The sequence below is a fragment of the Diadema antillarum genome, unplaced genomic scaffold (genome assembly GCF_040938485.1).
Source record: "Diadema antillarum isolate AM-2024a unplaced genomic scaffold, OU_Dant_1.0 seq00000586_RagTag, whole genome shotgun sequence".
Lineage (NCBI taxonomy): Eukaryota > Metazoa > Echinodermata > Echinoidea > Diadematoida > Diadematidae > Diadema > Diadema antillarum.
Genome location: NW_027271520.1, coordinates 1,269,631 through 1,287,044, shown reverse-complemented (window position 1 = coordinate 1,287,044; position 17,414 = coordinate 1,269,631). Strand labels below are relative to the sequence as shown.

General features: G+C 41.0%; 2 protein-coding genes across 2 annotated transcripts; one reads left to right on the top strand and one right to left on the bottom strand.

The window, feature by feature from the left end:
- Positions 1-3,623: 3,623 nt before the first annotated feature.
- Positions 3,624-8,148, bottom strand: LOC139735589 (tRNA-uridine aminocarboxypropyltransferase 1-like). Its single transcript, XM_071646345.1, has 5 exons — positions 7,957-8,148; positions 7,005-7,148; positions 5,966-6,067; positions 4,627-4,753; positions 3,624-3,928 (listed from the first exon to the last, which is right to left on the bottom strand). Exons 1-5 carry the CDS (start codon positions 8,146-8,148, stop codon positions 3,624-3,626), a joined length of 870 nt encoding a protein of 289 aa, XP_071502446.1.
- Positions 8,149-12,133: 3,985 nt separating this feature from the next.
- Positions 12,134-13,097, top strand: LOC139735588 (uncharacterized). The gene is made up of 2 exons (XM_071646344.1): positions 12,134-12,833; positions 13,000-13,097. The coding sequence occupies exons 1-2, from the start codon at positions 12,134-12,136 to the stop codon at positions 13,095-13,097; spliced, it is 798 nt and encodes a 265-aa protein (XP_071502445.1).
- The last annotated feature ends 4,317 nt before the right edge of the window (positions 13,098-17,414 follow it).

Sequence of the window (17,414 nt, the reverse complement as noted above, 5' to 3'; positions counted from 1 at the left end):
AATAATTACGTGTTTGAGCACACGACTGTAACTGACTGAGTGCGCTTTGCTAAAAAAAAAGCAATTGTGACATCATTGAGCGTGATTATGAGGCAAACTGAAAGAAAGGCTTGTAAACATTCCTTGTTTTACAGTAATGAGATAAAATCATCCGTGCTCTAAGGAAGGGGAGGGGCACCGGGAACTTGGACGATAATGAACAGTTATGCACACTCCTGTGATCACCAGACAGACAAAGGCTGATATGTAAAATTTAAAGACTTGGTTTACACTATTTACTACTACATGTTAACAGTGGACAACAATGATATACGATTTTATTTTCCTTCTCAGGAACTCTTTGTTTTTTCACCTGATCGTTGTTGTGTTGGCTAGCTGAGCAGAGTCACAACGTGATTGCACTGTGTATACAAGCATTATACATGTACAGCATTATAAAATGTTTGCATGGGCTTGCAATGCCATGATATCTCAATCTCAAATACACATGTTCTCTCAGCTCAGTTAGCTGCTCTTGGGCTGGCTCTGGGTGGTGTTTCACGAAGACTTTAAAGGGGATGGCTAGTAACTGATCAGTGGGAATCAGTGGGAATGCTGGGGATGATTGTTCCAATCCTTGTGGGATTCATTTAAGAGTACATTATATATCTACTGTTGTGTGAAAATTATTTGCTTCAGAACGGTCTCATATTCAAGTAATGTGCAGATTAATGCCCCGTCACTGACCAAGCACGCTAACTTGGAAACATGTAAACTGCACATTACTTGAATATGAGACCATTCTGAAGCAAATAATTTTCACACAACAATAGATATATAATGTACTCTTAAATGAATCCCACAAGAATTGGAACAATCATTCCCCAGCATTCCCACTGATCAGTGATAGCCATCCCCTTTAAGTCAAACTTAACATGTAAGATTGACTTAAAATTATGGTATGCCACTGGTTTTCCTGTTCAAATCTTATTAGCCTAATCGCCACCCACTTCAAATCAGCATTAATGTTTATCAAATAATTCCTTTGTGATTTATTTTATCTTGTGTATGATCAGGGGCTTCATGAAAAATAGTCTCTAAAATCTTCACTTTCATTAGAAAGTTGAACAACATTGAAGACACACACAGCAACCATAATTTTTAGTCAATCTTAAATTCTAAGATCGACTTGGCTTCTTTGTGAAACAGGCCCCTGGCATTGAGATGGCCAGTACCTACTGCTGTTCTAGGTGGTCAACGGCACAGTACTGCCTCGGTTCCTTACCCATACAACAATTGTACAGTTGTGTTCGGTGCTACCTGGACTTAATAGCAATCATTCGAGCTTCGCCCTGTTGGATAATACTGACTTTTTAATGCAAACATACTTTACACAAAATAGCTTGCATTTGGAAATGTCTTCTTTTTCTATCTATTTACCAATTTCTTTATTTTCTCCTCAAGTTATGAGACCTTCTTCATGTGGATGGCACCAGAGTAAAATGACTTATTGGAAGCGATGTACCTGAAGCATTTTGGGTCCTAGAAGAAAGGTGTAGAAACAGGAAAAAGCCATATGCTACACATGGTCAACTAGAGTGGACAATTATGGCGCCGACAGGCACCCAAAGGAACGATAAATGGAACTCCTCCTTCAACACATCACTTGTGCAGAGCCTGGACAACATCCGTCATCAACAAGAAGAAAGATTTTGGCATATTGAATTGGTGGGTTCCCTGTTGGAAACAGAAGGAGGACGAAAGGGCTTTTGACCAAATGGAGAAATTCATCAAGGTTGACAGCCATTCTGAAATGAGTCTCCCATGGAAACATGACGAGCCATCCTTGCCCAATAATTGTCAGTTGGTGGATGCGAGACTCCAAAATTTAAAATGCAGGCCCAGCAAGGATGAAACGCGGCATCAAAAATACAAGAGTTCCTTGACATGCATGAGCAGAATTGGCCAGAGCTTCCAACTATCCCAGACGAAGCTAAAAATGGCACCATAATGATGAAACTCAGATGTGAACCAGATGTGATGGATGTGCAAGCTGTATATTCATCTGTCTGGCATACGAAGCAGTACATTTAGAGGTCACCAATTGACTAGACATGGACTCCTAAATGCCCAATGAAGATTTTTCAACAGTCGAGGATGTCCCTGAAACATCTTCAGTGACAATGGGACAAACTTCCAGAGTGGACACAAAGAACTGAAAGAGAACATCGAAACACTCAACTTTCATAAGATCGGACAATTGCTGTTCAGAGAGAGGGCTATCCAATGGGAGTTCCACCCTCCTGGTGCAAGCTCCATGGGAGGTGTATGGGAGAGAATGATCCACTCCACACGTAGAATCCTCAAAGGCCTTCTAACACAACAGGTGATTGCAGATGAAAGGTTGACTACCGGTACCCTATTGATGGAAGTCGAGGCCATTTTCAATGCTAGGCCATTAGCGCAGCTCAGTGTTAACCTAAAGGATGAAGAGCCGCTCACTCCAAACCACCTTCTACTGATGAGGGAGTAAGCCATCACTGCCCCCAGGGCTGTTTCAGAAAGATGATTGCTATACATGTAGAAGATGGCGAGAGGTTCAGTATCTTGCAGACCAGTTTTGGTGGAGATGGGTGAAAGCGTAACTCCCCTTACTTCAACAGAGAAAGAGATGGAAGACAAACAAGAGAGACTGTGCAAAGAACGACTTGGTGTTAGTTGTCGATGAAAGCGTAGCTCATGGCCACTGGGTTCTGGGGAGAGCAATGACCACATTTCTCGACAAAAAGGGGCTGGTCCAACAGGATGAGGGTCAGAGTTGATGCCAAGTGCTACAAGCGCACAATTTCAAAATACTCGAGTCAATATAAACACATTTAAAACCACAGCATAGCTGTACCTTATCTATAACAGACTTTGGTTACCAGAATTTGCTATGCAAGAGGAGAGTTCTCCGTGTTTGTTTACATTACATGGGGAGAGAGAACAAAGGAATCTCGCCTCACTACAAGGGGATAGGAAAGTGTTATGTGGGATAAAACTATTGATTTTTCACTGTTTACTCAAGACCATGCAGAGCAGTCAGATCAGAAGTTTGTGCAGAAATTTCCATAAAGGAAAAACGGTCTAAAACAGCTGTAACTGTCACCTTAGCATGGTCATCAATACCGTCAGTGTTACACTACATCGTTAATATTTGCTTATGATGTTGATCATCTGATCGTTTGACAGTGAATACCGGTAACAAGAATCCATATTCAACAAACTTATGTGCCTCAACTGATTTATCGTTGTTGATGGGTATACACTGCAATTTACCCTGGAGTAACCAGCTCATGTAGCAGAGGCTACAGTAACAATACACACACCTACATCACAATGAGACACATTATATCTAAATGAGGCAACACCTGCAAGCAGGGGGTGGACTGGTCATATGACAATTTTTGCGAAGTTTCAGTTGCGAGCATTCAAATTTCCCTTAGCGTGAGTGGGAAGTCTCGTGAGAAGTTTTGGCAAGAAGATTTTGGGAAGTTTACGGCGACACTGGCAAAATTCCTGAGATCTTAAACATCACAAACTCAAACTTTGCAACGTTTTAACAGTGTAACCATGGCTTGTTTATACACTGCCAGCATCTCTTTTCATCCATTCTCTGTCTCCTTCCTCGGCTTCTTTCTCTCATCTGGCTCTCGGTGAACCAGCTGGTACATGAAGCTGTAAAAGTAGAGAAGGTCGTCATAGCGATGGGAACAGGTTTCCTTCTGCATCACCCCCTTCATCTGCTCCTCCTCTTCCCGTTTCCCTTCTCTCGTCTTCTGTTCAAATGCCGCATGGTAGTCCAACATGAAGTAGTAGATGGCCTCAATGGTTGCCAAATATGAGTCTGGTTTGTTTTGGCCTCGCCAAAAATAGGTGGTTCTGTCCCTCAGGATGATGCAACGTAAATCTGGATGAACAGCATTAAAAGAAAAAAAATAGATAACTAAACATAAGAATATCATATCAATAAAATATGTAAATGCTACTGCTATCAATAATAATAAGACTAATGAAATGATGATAAATATGATATTAATTACATGAAGTGAATGAAAATGACAACAATCAAAGCAATGCTGGAAATAACAATAAAACTGATAAAAAGATAATACAAATAATATCATAGTTCTCACATGCATGTACTATTTATACATATGTACATGCTCACACACATACATACCAGTACGTGCTTATCTATGCAAACGTGTACATTGATATTCAAATTTTCCCAAAAGGGCAAAGGTTTAAAAAAAAAGAAAAAAAAATTCAGGCACAAGAACAAAATGGATGTGTATCAGTTTTTGATCACAGTATATTACAACCTGCTTAATCTGGAGGGCCCTGTGACCTCACTTCAAAGGGTTCACCTGGGCTGGCCAGCTCATTAAAAGTCGCTATGATAGCACCTGTTGCTGGAATAGCGAGTGTCATGGTAATGACAAAAATACTGCTTTTAAGTTGGCTGCTGCCACAAGAAGTAATTTGCTATTCTAGCAAGATTTATTATTATCATAACATCTTTGTATGAAACAGAACCCTGTACTTCATGAGGTATTTGTCAAACACATGGCAACATGCTACTGTAAGAGGGATGAACATCATTACCTCTAAGCCGCTCATCCCTGTAAATTGAATGGGTCTGGTTCCAGGTGCAGTCAATGAATACCACCTTCTTGAAGGGACAACTAATTGGAGATTGTGTACAAGCAGCAACCTTCCCGTCACTCTCTGCCTACAGATAGGAGCCAATTAAATCTTATCCACAATATCATACAGGAACATTGTTTTAAAGAGGACCTAAAAACCAGAACAGTTACCTTTTTATACCGAGTTTCTCACTACATCAAGGTATGAAAGCAAAGAAAAATTCAGGGTTGTAGCCTGCAAAACTGGACTTGTTATAACAGGGTTGTACATTTGAACTCTTTACAATGAAGTTCCACTGTATTCATTTGGCAGGGAACTCATTTTGCTAATTGACCACCAATAAATCCCCTCAACAACTTTCCAATGCTTGAGCATGTTATGCACACATGCAGAGTTTGCATAGTTGTACCATAGTGCTCACATTCAACTGATTTCCTTTCAGCGCAAACTGTAGTCATTCTAATCAACAGTCCTTTCTGAATTTGGTAGCCTCTAATCTTTTATCTTTGAAATCCATCATACTTTTCCTATTCTAACAATGTCACAAAAAGTATGTACAAACTCGGCTAAGGATTGGGATAAATGTAATGTTCAAAAGTCATATCATAAACTGCACAGATACCAAATAATTCCATAGGAAACAGCACACTCCCATTACAACGAACACAGTTATAGTAAAATTCTCGTCACAATGGAGGCTCCAAAATCTAGGTCTCAAAATTGTCATCCATATATCTCTACATAATGTTTGACTTCAATGAAATTCCATATAATGAAAAGAAAACTACTGGTACCGAGGACTTTGTTAAAGTGGGAGTAGCCTGTATATACACGCAATTCTTCCACAGTTTAAGTTTCATTTGTGAGTTTTGGTTTTTACTAAATGTCGACTTTATTCATGGAGCTTTTGCCCGACATCAAGTGTACAAACTTGTAGGTTCTAATCCTTACAGCTTACAGCATGCAGCGGGTACTGCGTTCTATTCATTCAAATTCATGAAATTCTTCCATCAAGATGCTTTCATTGCAACTGATAGACAAATTGCCCTGCATCAACGTAAATAAGTCGATGCAGGGCAATTTGTCAATCAGTTGCAATGAAAGCATCTCGACGGAAGAATTTCATGAATTTTAATTTATTCATGGACTTGTAAATAATGCCTGATAAACAATGCCATGATACAATCTTGTCACTTGCAAAGTAGACAAATGAGAGAAGTTCAGCTTGACCATTTCTATCCTGAAATGAAAGATAGACAAATATGCACTGTGCAAAAATAGACAAATATGGACTCACGTTATTGGTCTGTTCTTCCTGAGCTGTTCTACCAGCATTTTGTAATTCCTTGGCAAGTTCAGCTAGGGATATTGCATCAGTGCCTGGATAAACTAAGACAACCTGCATAGATCACGATAGGAGGAAAACATATCATTACATGAAAACTTTACCTTATTCTTTACGAGTCAACCAGCACATAGATTGCTGGTAATTTACAGAGATAGTTGCCTTATTCGGAAATCATCTTGAGAAAGGTTTGCAGTGGAACTTAAGGATCTTTAAGGTTTGATACCATCTAAGTGAAAATTTCCTCCATGAATAGAGCAAAATATCAAACCCACAAAACGGTAGACTGCTGGTAACTTTTCAGGGCTGACAACTTTCATTAAATGGTGCCCAGGTTTTCAATTACCGGTACAGTCCATATAGAGAAAATTTTTCATAACTCGATCTACTTTCTTACTATCCATGGGAATTACAGGGCTTCCAAAATTCACACACACACACACACACACACACACACACACACACACACACACACACACACACACACACACACACACACAAATGCAGGGATATTCAGAGAGCAGTCAGGGGGATACTTGAATGTTACTTGCATCTCAATGGGCAAATAAAACTTCCATATACCAGGAAGGTGTTTCTTATCCACTTCTGAGGACATGAAACGATATAATTTCTCAAGAAGCCTGCTGCAGAATCAGGCAGACTTAACAGCTCAGGAACTAGAAATCATAGAATTCATCCAATTGAATATTTACTACTCAACTTCATGAGAGTCCCTCAAAATACAGTTTCAATCCAAATATGCTGGTATCACTTTGATGGAAGTGTAAGCTTTCAAGAAACATTTACAAGGGGGTAGGTCTTTCTCTGCATGACTGAGATACTGTGTTGAATCAAACGTTGGATCAAATGATGAATCAAATGATGAATCCATTGCACGCCCGCATGTCTTATCAGAATTTACCAAAATAAAAGAAAGAAGAGCCACATTTGACTAAAAAGAAAAATTATTTTACTGTTAACACATACATACCTCTCCTTCTCCCTTGTCATAGTCAGGAATGCATGGATAGGTGTAAATAGTGACATCATTCGGGGCTAGAATGGCAGCATGGATGGCTGTACTCTTTCCGTCCCGTTCCTGGGCATGCTTGATAACGTCTACCTTGACCGGCAGCTGTTGAAAGTGACCAAGAAAGAGTTGGCATGAGTATTGCTGTACTGTGAGAGAGAGAGAGAGAAAGTCTACCACTGTAAGAACATGAAGACAAGTTCAGGCTGCGTGTATTTGAGGTTTGCATGCGCACACTAAAGTGCGTGCTCTAGTTTCTGCTAAGGCGAGATGTGCCGTGCAGATGGAAGTTTATGATGTAACAAAAGGCTTCTATATTGGGAAATCGGGTGACTTTCAGTGCATGCATGCGTATGGGTGGAAATCACTGATCTCTGTGGAAGAACAAGGTCAGTGGTGGAAATGAGCTGCATGCTTGGAGGAGGTCTACGCTCTCAGAGCGCTTCTCTAGTCTTCAAATGACTTTACACTAATCCAGTGAAGACATAACAGACACTAATACGGTTTTGACTACACCAAGACCAAATTCTAGCAAAGGCTGAACTGAGATTAATATCTTTACGTACCGATATACATATTAGAATTTTTTTAAATTTGTTTTTTGTTTTTTGTTAAGCTGCAAATATCTGATTGCACTGCCTAATTTTTGGCAACTAGTTTGGGGATTTTAAATATGTATTTAGTGTTCCACATGAGTCACAAGAAATTAACATACACAATGTGCATTCAATTTTTTGTTTTCATTTTAAACAAAATTCAGATATTTTCTGGTCTATACAAGGGCTGTGGTAATGTGCACTTTGATGTGTAGCAGAACTCCAGCTGTATCCGGGTTTTGTCCACACAAAACTTATTTGAAATTGTTGCCCTCTAGCAGGGAGATGCAGGCAAAATGAGTGAATCAAACAAGAACCTCAACAAGTGGTAGCTTTCCCTTCAGATCGGGAACAGGAAGGTAGCATGTGTAGCAGAAATACTTCCTCGACGCACCACATTTAGAGCACTTGGTACGGGAAGCAGTGGATTTGAGAGGCTCGTGGGATGAGATGTGGAGATCAGAGAAAGGGTTGTGACCATCTGCGGGTCTCGGTCGCTTCTTCTCCATGGCAGAATCTGAAAACAAAAAACATCCATACCAGTGATGCCAAGTTCAAAAAAAAATCTATGAGTGAGACTTTCATGACTCGGCATCTCGGCATGCGAATGTGGGCACGAGCGAGGGTGTGGGAGGGGTTTTTCCCCCCTGTGGCCTCCCACAGTAGGGAGCTTTTTCAATTATTTTTAGCTCTTAATGGTGCAATCACGTGCATACTTAAGTGACGATTTTTTACTTATTTTGAAAGACAAAAGGGAAATATACCTTCATTTGCAACTATCACTTTAATCTTTTGAGCTATACTCATTATTATAGGCCCAAGTTGCAGACTTGGCCCGATGCGTGAGAAAAATGGGTGTCATGCGTGAGATCATGAGATTACCCCTAAATGCTTGAGTCTCACTCAGAATGCGTGAGACTTGGTAGCTCTGCACTACAAAAAAAAACAACAACAACAAAAAAAAAACACCTCAATTGGGTTTATCTAATTTTGAGATTTTGAAAATACCAACTTATCTAATTAAAATGTGGTTTTTCACAGCAATTCTGCATGGCTTTCATTAGGTGAATTGAATACATGTATATGTTTCATTCTTCTCCTTTTTTTTTAATGACATATGTACCTAAACCCAATGTGAGGCTGCAAGATTTGCTTCTACTACAAAGGTATTAATGTGGCTGTAGAAATAATAATACTAATGTGAATGCTCCCTTCACAACTTGCATTAAATCTAAACGACTATTTAATATAAGGCCTAAAAGCTACAAGGGAGCACAAAAACATACGACTTCCATCATAAGCAAAGTCCTTAAAAAGACATTCCTTTAAAAAATAAGTTCAGTCATTTCTCTCTTTTTAAATCTTCAAAAAGCTATGCAGCCTACAACTTTATAATCTGTATCAATCATTCAGGCACACAACTTCATACAAAGGAAGACCTTCTCCAATGTCCAAGGATCCTTCAAAATCAAAATTGTCATAGCGGTTAATATGACTATACCGGGTGTCCAAAAAAAAGCTGAACGGTGGATTTTCAGTACCTTGCCTTCTAAAAGTGATATATTTTTTGATATCATTAGAAAGAGCATCTTCCGCAGAAAACCTGATGCCAAAATCATGAAATTTGGTTCAGTACTTTTTATTCTACGCCAATTTCTGTAAATGCAGTCATTTTCAATTTTTTGCGACTTGTGAGATAATAATTTGGGTGCGACACGCGTTCCATACGGTGAATTGTGTAAGCTCGTTGATCCATGTCAACAAAATAACGCTTTCATATTGGGCGCGCGTGCACACACACACACACACACACACAGTTTTTTTCCTGGCCTGCGCCCAATGCGAAAGCTGTATCTTTTGTTGACATTGATCACTGAGCTTACACAATATTCACCGTATGGATCACATGTCGCACTCAATTATCTCATAAGTCAGAAAAATCCGGCGAAATTTGAAAATGACTGCATTTTCAGAAATTGGCGTAGAATAAAAAGTACTGAACCAAATCTAATGATTTTGGTATCAACTATCTATCATGGCCTTCTGCGGAAGATGCTCTTTCTAATGATGTCAAAAAATATATCACTTTTAGAACGCAAGGTACTGAAAATCCACCGTTCCGCTTTTTTTGGTACATCCGGTATATAAATTTAATATTAATTCAGCTCCATGGTCAGTTTCTGCATGCAGTAGAACACATGAAATGACACAGCTTGGTGTTTTATATTATAGACATTTAAATGGGAAATCTACAACTCACAAGGATTGGAGGAAAATGTTTAAGACAACTCCTGGAAACAAGCAGTGGGGTTTTATAGTAACATACTCATAATATATCAATATATCTATGTTGCATAGATCTAGACAAGAGGAGTCCAGACATAGACAACCACATCGATATCTATAAATGGGACTATTATGAGCATCAAAATCGCCAAAGATTGCTCAAACAATCGACTGAGAAGCCCACAAATTTCAATATAGTTTTGCCAGACAAGATTAAGACATGAAAAAACGGCCGAAAAACGCCTTACTACATCGGCTCACTTACATAATCGATATTTGATGCCTGCATACCTCAATTTTTACCTTTCATTACTGATGTAGCAGATACATTCTTTCCAGCGCCTGTACACACACACGACGCACTACCGTATACTGAATACACGCACAACAAGTGCACACGTGAATGGACGGCCCATCTGCCCACTTACAAACCATCGATCGAAGCAGCTGCGAACCAGTGAAATTCTAGTAACAAGGCAAGTGCCGTAATGTGTCTCGCCCACAAACGCACAACACCTTTTTTTTTTTCAGTTTGTTCACATATGGATCTATATGGATCAAAAGTTAGGAATCATAATCAAATCCACAGTACTGTAATGTATATTTAGGATATTTTGGGGATAACTTCCTGTTCATTAACAACTCAACTTAAATTCCCTTGTTTTTGTAAACTCACCTCAGAATATAACACCAAGATTATTTACTATTAATTTCCTGTCTTTAATTACCCTTGCTTGATGTTTACATCAAGGAGTCATTCAATCACCCTTGTAACAACCCTTCTTTGTCCCTGGTTTAATTACCCAAAGATTATATACACACACACCTTGTGAACCACCAGACTCTTTGTCTGCCCCTTATCTTATAATACTTCCTCCTCCACAAAAGAATCCCCCTCTTTTAATTGGTCAAACATCACCCCTTAGGACAACCCCTTTGGTCACTCCTTTTAGTTATCCCTTTTTGATTGGTTGTCTTACCAAAATTCTCACCCATCACCCATTGAACATTTCCAAGTTTGGGGTTCTTGCCAAGGCCCCAAGGGAGATGATGATTTCGACATCAGAGAGTCAACCTCTACTTGATATTGCTCTCTCTCTCCTGCATCTTGGTACTTCTATATTTTACTCTGATGTACGTACTCGTCATTTAACTTGTCATTGAACTTCATCATGATATTTCTGAACGATTGTGAATAAACACTTCGCATCGATGAAATGTACCAAAACTGTACCTGAGCTCCTTCATTTCTGCTTCATAATAATATTCCAAATGTAACACCACCCGTTACATTACATGGTGGAGAACCTTATATCGATCCTATATCGGAATACCTCATCATTACAACTCGACATCGCTTTTGGAAGGAGACTTTCACCAGACCATGCAGGCCGAGCATTAATAGGACCGTGGCAGCATGCGACCTGAAAATTGTTGAAATGTTACTATAACAGATTTTTCGTCGACTTCGAAACTGCAGTGCTGAATCAGGCGATGGACTTCAACAATTAGACAGACAACAAACTTTGTGGTGACATGGCCTTTGCAAATGACGACTGATTGACGACCGACGACTTGAACCTCCACCTATTAACAATGATGATGACCGTGACCTGGATGGCGACATCAAGAAGACTTGGATGACGACGCAACGAGGACTACGACGACCACGACCTGAGGGACGTACGAGGAGGACCCATGACTGGTGTTGACGCGGATGCAGCTCCAGGGAAAATTCTTCAAAAATGGACGCTTTGCTGAATAATGACTGACACATTTCGACAACGATAAGACTACCAGACGAATTCAGGACCAGACACTTACAGTGTAAACACTAATAACGTTTTCAAGGATAATTGACTCTTAACTTGGAGGACTGATAGTTTGATTGCTTATTGTGATTATTTTCTTGTTTTTTGGAATACTATACTATGCAATCATTTTGGGAATTGGAGACTTGGTTGAACCCTTTCACATTGGGTAAGTGGAACTTTGATTGTTATTACTGTCCCAGTGTGAGAGATATTTGAGAGCATGTTGATTTTGATTAGTGCTTACTGAGTTTGCATTATTTTATTTTGACTGGTTACAGTATTTGTATTTAATCCTCATGTGTTTCCTTTCATACTCATATTTGTTTGACTGTTATTACTGATCTTTGACTTTGATATTTGATTAGATAGGCTTTGTGTTACTCAATATTACACCATGACCACCAGTAGGACCCTCCGACAGACTGACTTTTTACCGACTAAATTTTCTGGCAGCCGACTAGATTACAATGACTGTACTGCCCATATTTTGACCTTTGAAGACTATTTAGACGCCCATGACATTGACTCGGACAATGCTGGCAACTTGACGACTATACTTAAGACTTTCAAGAGGACATTAGAGGGACAGGCCAGACTCTGGATAGACAAATTGACTTTCACTACCTATGACGACCTAAAGACGGCTTTCACTAGGCGATTTAGCCCCGCCAAATCGACTTTTGCTAAGGTTACTGACTTTAACACCATGACTATGACTGATGGAGAGAGTGTCGAAACTTTTCTCCAACGACTCAGACAGACTGCCTCCTACATAGACTATGGGGAGAAGCAAATAAAGGACCGTTTACTTGCTGCACTGACCCCCGACTGTCGTGCCGCCATTCTTATGGCATCGCCGACATCAACGACCACCCCTGACGAGATAGCCGCGAAAGCGCAGCTTTTCATAGATCTTAGGACTGACACTACCCCGACAAAAGAAGTGACATTCGCAACCCAAGACGATGTCGACCTCCTAAGTGAGGAAATTTCCTCCCTTAGATTTCAAACCGAACAGAAAGACTCCCGAGGACGAAGACGAAATCGACATTCCCAACACAATGACTCTGACCGCAGTACCAGCCGCAGCGCTAGTAGGACTCGACATAGGGATGACCACAGCAGACATGAACGTAGTCTAAGTAGGGACCGACATCATTCTGACTACAGACGTAGTTTAAGTAGAGACAGACGACATGATAGTAGAGACAGACATCCTGGACGGCGCTCTCCTTCTCGTGATCGTTATCGGTCACAAAGCCGAGGACGCGACCAACGGTCTCGACCTCGATTCGCTGGCAAGTGTGACTATTGTCACATTCCTGGCCATTTTTGGAGGGATTGTCGGCATAGGTTGAGAGACATTGAACGCGAGAGACGACCCCAATATTACGGACCACCCCCACCCCACAGACAACAATACGATGACTATAACCGACATCATCATCGACATCAACAACAACAACAACATCATCTACAATACACAGGACAGTACTTCGACACACATCCCCAGGGTTTTCATTAAGGGAGGAAAATAGAAGCGCTCTCTATTCCACCTCCCAAAATGAACACCTCAGGCCTAGGGACGGACAAAAACTCAAATCGACATACTTAGGGACAGAGGACGTAGACCTGCAACTGACTAGTAATAACTTTGTTAAGGGACGAATTGACAGTGGTAAGCACATTTTCATTCTTTTTGACAGTGGTGCTACCAAGACATTGATTTCTGACCGCTATGTTAAATCAACTCCACACCTTTCCAACCTAAAGAGGCAGAGCGTGACTCCTACTCGATTTAAACTAGGGAACGGGCAGTTCCTTGAAGCGCAAACCGCGATTAAATTCAGAGTCACAATTCAAGGTTACAAATTCGAAATTTCTGCTTTAGTCGTTGAAAACCTTGTTGGTGTTGATTTGATATTAGGCAATAACACACTTTCGGACGTAGACGGGACTTTGACTTTCAGGGACCATAGGTTCAAAATCAAACGGCGTAGGATACCATTTTCCCCTACATCAAAGGTGAAAATCGAACCATTTGGGTCCAGACTCATGACACTACAGGGACATACACCTGCCCACTTACGTAACTCGGACGTCATACTGACTTCCAATGACTACCTCAGTAGGCACTGCCCATCAACAATGGTGGTAAAACTAACAAAAGGTGCGACTCAAATCATTGTGACTAATACTACTGACAGACCTCTACATTTCTCTAAGGGTAGGGCGATTGCCTTTCTCGACACTACTAACCCCGTACGTGTGACTGAGCCCCTCCCAGTAGATAACATAACTATGACCTTGACTGACAACACACATGCACTTTACTCCACTCAGCTTGACACCGCAGACAGTAACCTTGACAACCAGACTAGACAAGCAAACCTTGACAAATACCCCCACCTTGATCCCAATGACCCCATTGCTAACATGACTGAAGACCAAATCATTAGAGCCCATATTGACTTAAAGGATAGTGTGCTTTCTCCCTCTGAAAAGAATGAGTTGATACAGATCCTTAAAGACAACAGACCCGCATTCTCCCTCTATGGTGAGCTATCTAGTTGCCCAAACTTTGAAGTAGACATACACTTGACCAATGACGAACCATTTTTCATTCGACCATACTTTGCTACTGAACCTGACAAACGACAAATCGAAAAGGAACTGACCAAACTCGTGAAACTTGGTATACTTGAGGTTGGACATCAGGCATACACCTCGCCTGTGTTACTCATTGCCAAGAAAGACAAGACTGAAAAACGAGTAGTGACCGACTTTCGTTACCTGAACTCTAGAATTAGACGTATCAACCATCCCTTTCCCCTACTGACTGAAACCCTTAAACGCATCGGACATGCTAAGACTAAAGTAATGAGTGTCATCGACCTCAAATCTGCCTTTCACTGCATTCCTCTCTCTAAACAAGCACAACAGTATACCGGCATTGCCTCCTATCATGGAGGAAAGCACTATTACTATAAACGACTTGCCCAAGGACTTAACATTTCACCCGGACTATTCCAAGCAAAAATCGACAACATTCTAGGCACCATTCCCAACTCCCGCAATTTCTGCATTGCTCACCATGATGACATAATCCTATTTAGCCCTGACAAGACATCCCACAAACTCCACCTGACCAAAGTATTACAGGCCCTCTCTGACAATGGACTTAAAATCTCTCCTAAGAAATGTAAACTCTTCACCAATGACGTAGACTACATGGGACATAGGATAACTATTAACTCGGACGGTGAGGCTTGTTTTCGACCACTGAACAATAGATGCGCCTCTATACACAACATGACTCGACCCAAGACACCCAGACAAGTTAGACGGTTAATTGGTGCTGTCAATTATGTTGCAGGATTCTTCCCCAACATACAGTCTATTTTGAAGCCACTACACCAGCTTACCCGAAAGAGTAAGAAATTCAAATGGACTGACGAACATGAACGCGCCTTTAACAAAATCAAAGACCTCATGACCAAACCCCCTATACTACACATGCCTACGAATACCGGACGATTCACACTTTACAGTGACACATCACGAACTGCGACTGGATCTTACTTGACTCAAATCATCAACGGACATGAAAGAGTTATAGGCTATTACTCTAAAGTTCTCCCTGACGCTTGCCAGAGGTATAGTGTAACAGAACTAGAATTGTTTGGCCTCTTGATAAACATAACTGCTTTCAAACACTTGTTGCGTGGTTGTGAATTCAATGCATTTGTTGATCACAGCTCAATTGTTCAGATATTAAAGTCCAAAGATGAACCATCCACCACCCGCCTTCAGAAACTAATCTTGAAATTATCAGAGTACTCCTTTAAGATTGCATACAAGAAGGGTACCGAACTTGTCCTAGCAGATTTTCTGTCTCGCATACCAAGCGACAAACATGCCGAAATAGATCATGTAGTGCCCATTTCATTTAGTTTAGTTGATAATCATGACCTAGATCATCTTAATCCCATACAACCTGCCGAGCATCCAGTGACACGCGCCTTTGCTAAAAAGATGGGTATTTCTGTTCCCAATCTTTATCCTGATAGACCCAAAACTAACAACCACAACAATATTGATACTGACACCGCCCCACCCCCTGAACCAATCATCACACCTGCACCCAATAACAATACCCCACATTCGCATGAACCGGCCAATCAGAGATCAGCATTAGACACACCCCCTGACCTGCCCCCAACTACGACACACTTTGCCCCACATGACCATAACAGAACCCACACACAGAAACCAACACCTAAAGCTCCGAAGCGAACAGAACCTAGACTGGTGGACAAACAAAATGAGTCACCGTGTACACAAACATACAGGGATGTGCCCCCAGACTTGTTTACAGCCCCTAAGCCACTGATCTCAAATGTTGAGCAGATTGTTGCTCCACATATACCCAAACAACATGACATAGACAAAGTACTAGACTTGATAAAGAGAAAAATCATCCGTGACTACAACCTGCCCATTGACATACGAAGACTTAAGACAGAACAAGAGACATCTCCATTTTTCAAACCGATCTATGACTTTCTAGCCCATGACATATTACCTAGTGACAAAAAGGCAGCGAAAACAATTCAGCTGAAAGCTGAGCAATACATCCTATGTGATGGTGTATTATTCCGCCTTTTCTTTGACAAGACTGACGACTTTAAACTACAACTTGCTGTACCAGAATCACTGACTGATGTTATCATTTCACAATACCATGACAACCTACTTAGCAACCACCAAGGAACAATGCGCACTTACTTGACAATACGACGTAATTACTATATGCCACAGATGTTTGACAGGGTACAAAACTATGTCAAAGCTTGCCTGAGATGCCAACAGTTCCGTGGCAAACCAGACAAGTTACGCCCATTTCACACTCGTGTACCTGACTCCTATCGACCCTTTGACAGAATAAGCCTTGACTTTAAGACCATGCCTACCTCGGCAACTGGTTTTAGACATTTGATGGTCATTTGTGACGAGATAACCCGCTTTGTTATTTGTGCCCCACTTCGCACTCTCGATGCCGAAACAATTTGTGAGGCATTGATACAAAAGGTTATCTGCATTTTCGGACCCCCTTCCTGCCTTGTGACTGACGCAGCAGCCGCTCTCACGGGCAAACTACTGACTACACTGTGTACCGCCCTGAACATTGATAGGAAAGTGATTAGTGTTGCAAACCACGGCAGCTTACAAGTTGAACGCCACATTCGAACACTCTCTGACTTCCTCAAGGTGAACTTGAACCAATTTGGAACAGATTGGGTTCGGTTTATTCCCACTACTTGCTATGCCTACAACTCATTCTCTTCCCCTCATCTAGGTGACCACTGCCCTTACCAACTTGTATTTGGACGAGACCCCCCAACCATGACTAACTTGACCTTCAACCCAATGTCTGGTCTGACCCAGACTTATGACGAATATGTTTCCCATCTCAAACGGAAATTTGACCAGATCTCTCACACGATGCTTTCGCTCCAAAGGAGAACTCAAGACAAGCAGAATGTTGCCATTACAAATAAACTACGACAAACTCCTATTTATTCAGTAGGCCAGCTAGTCTATTTGTACAAGCCAACTTCTTCCTCCCTCACTGCAAACTCGAGAAAGATTGCAGCTGCTTGGGTCGGACCTTT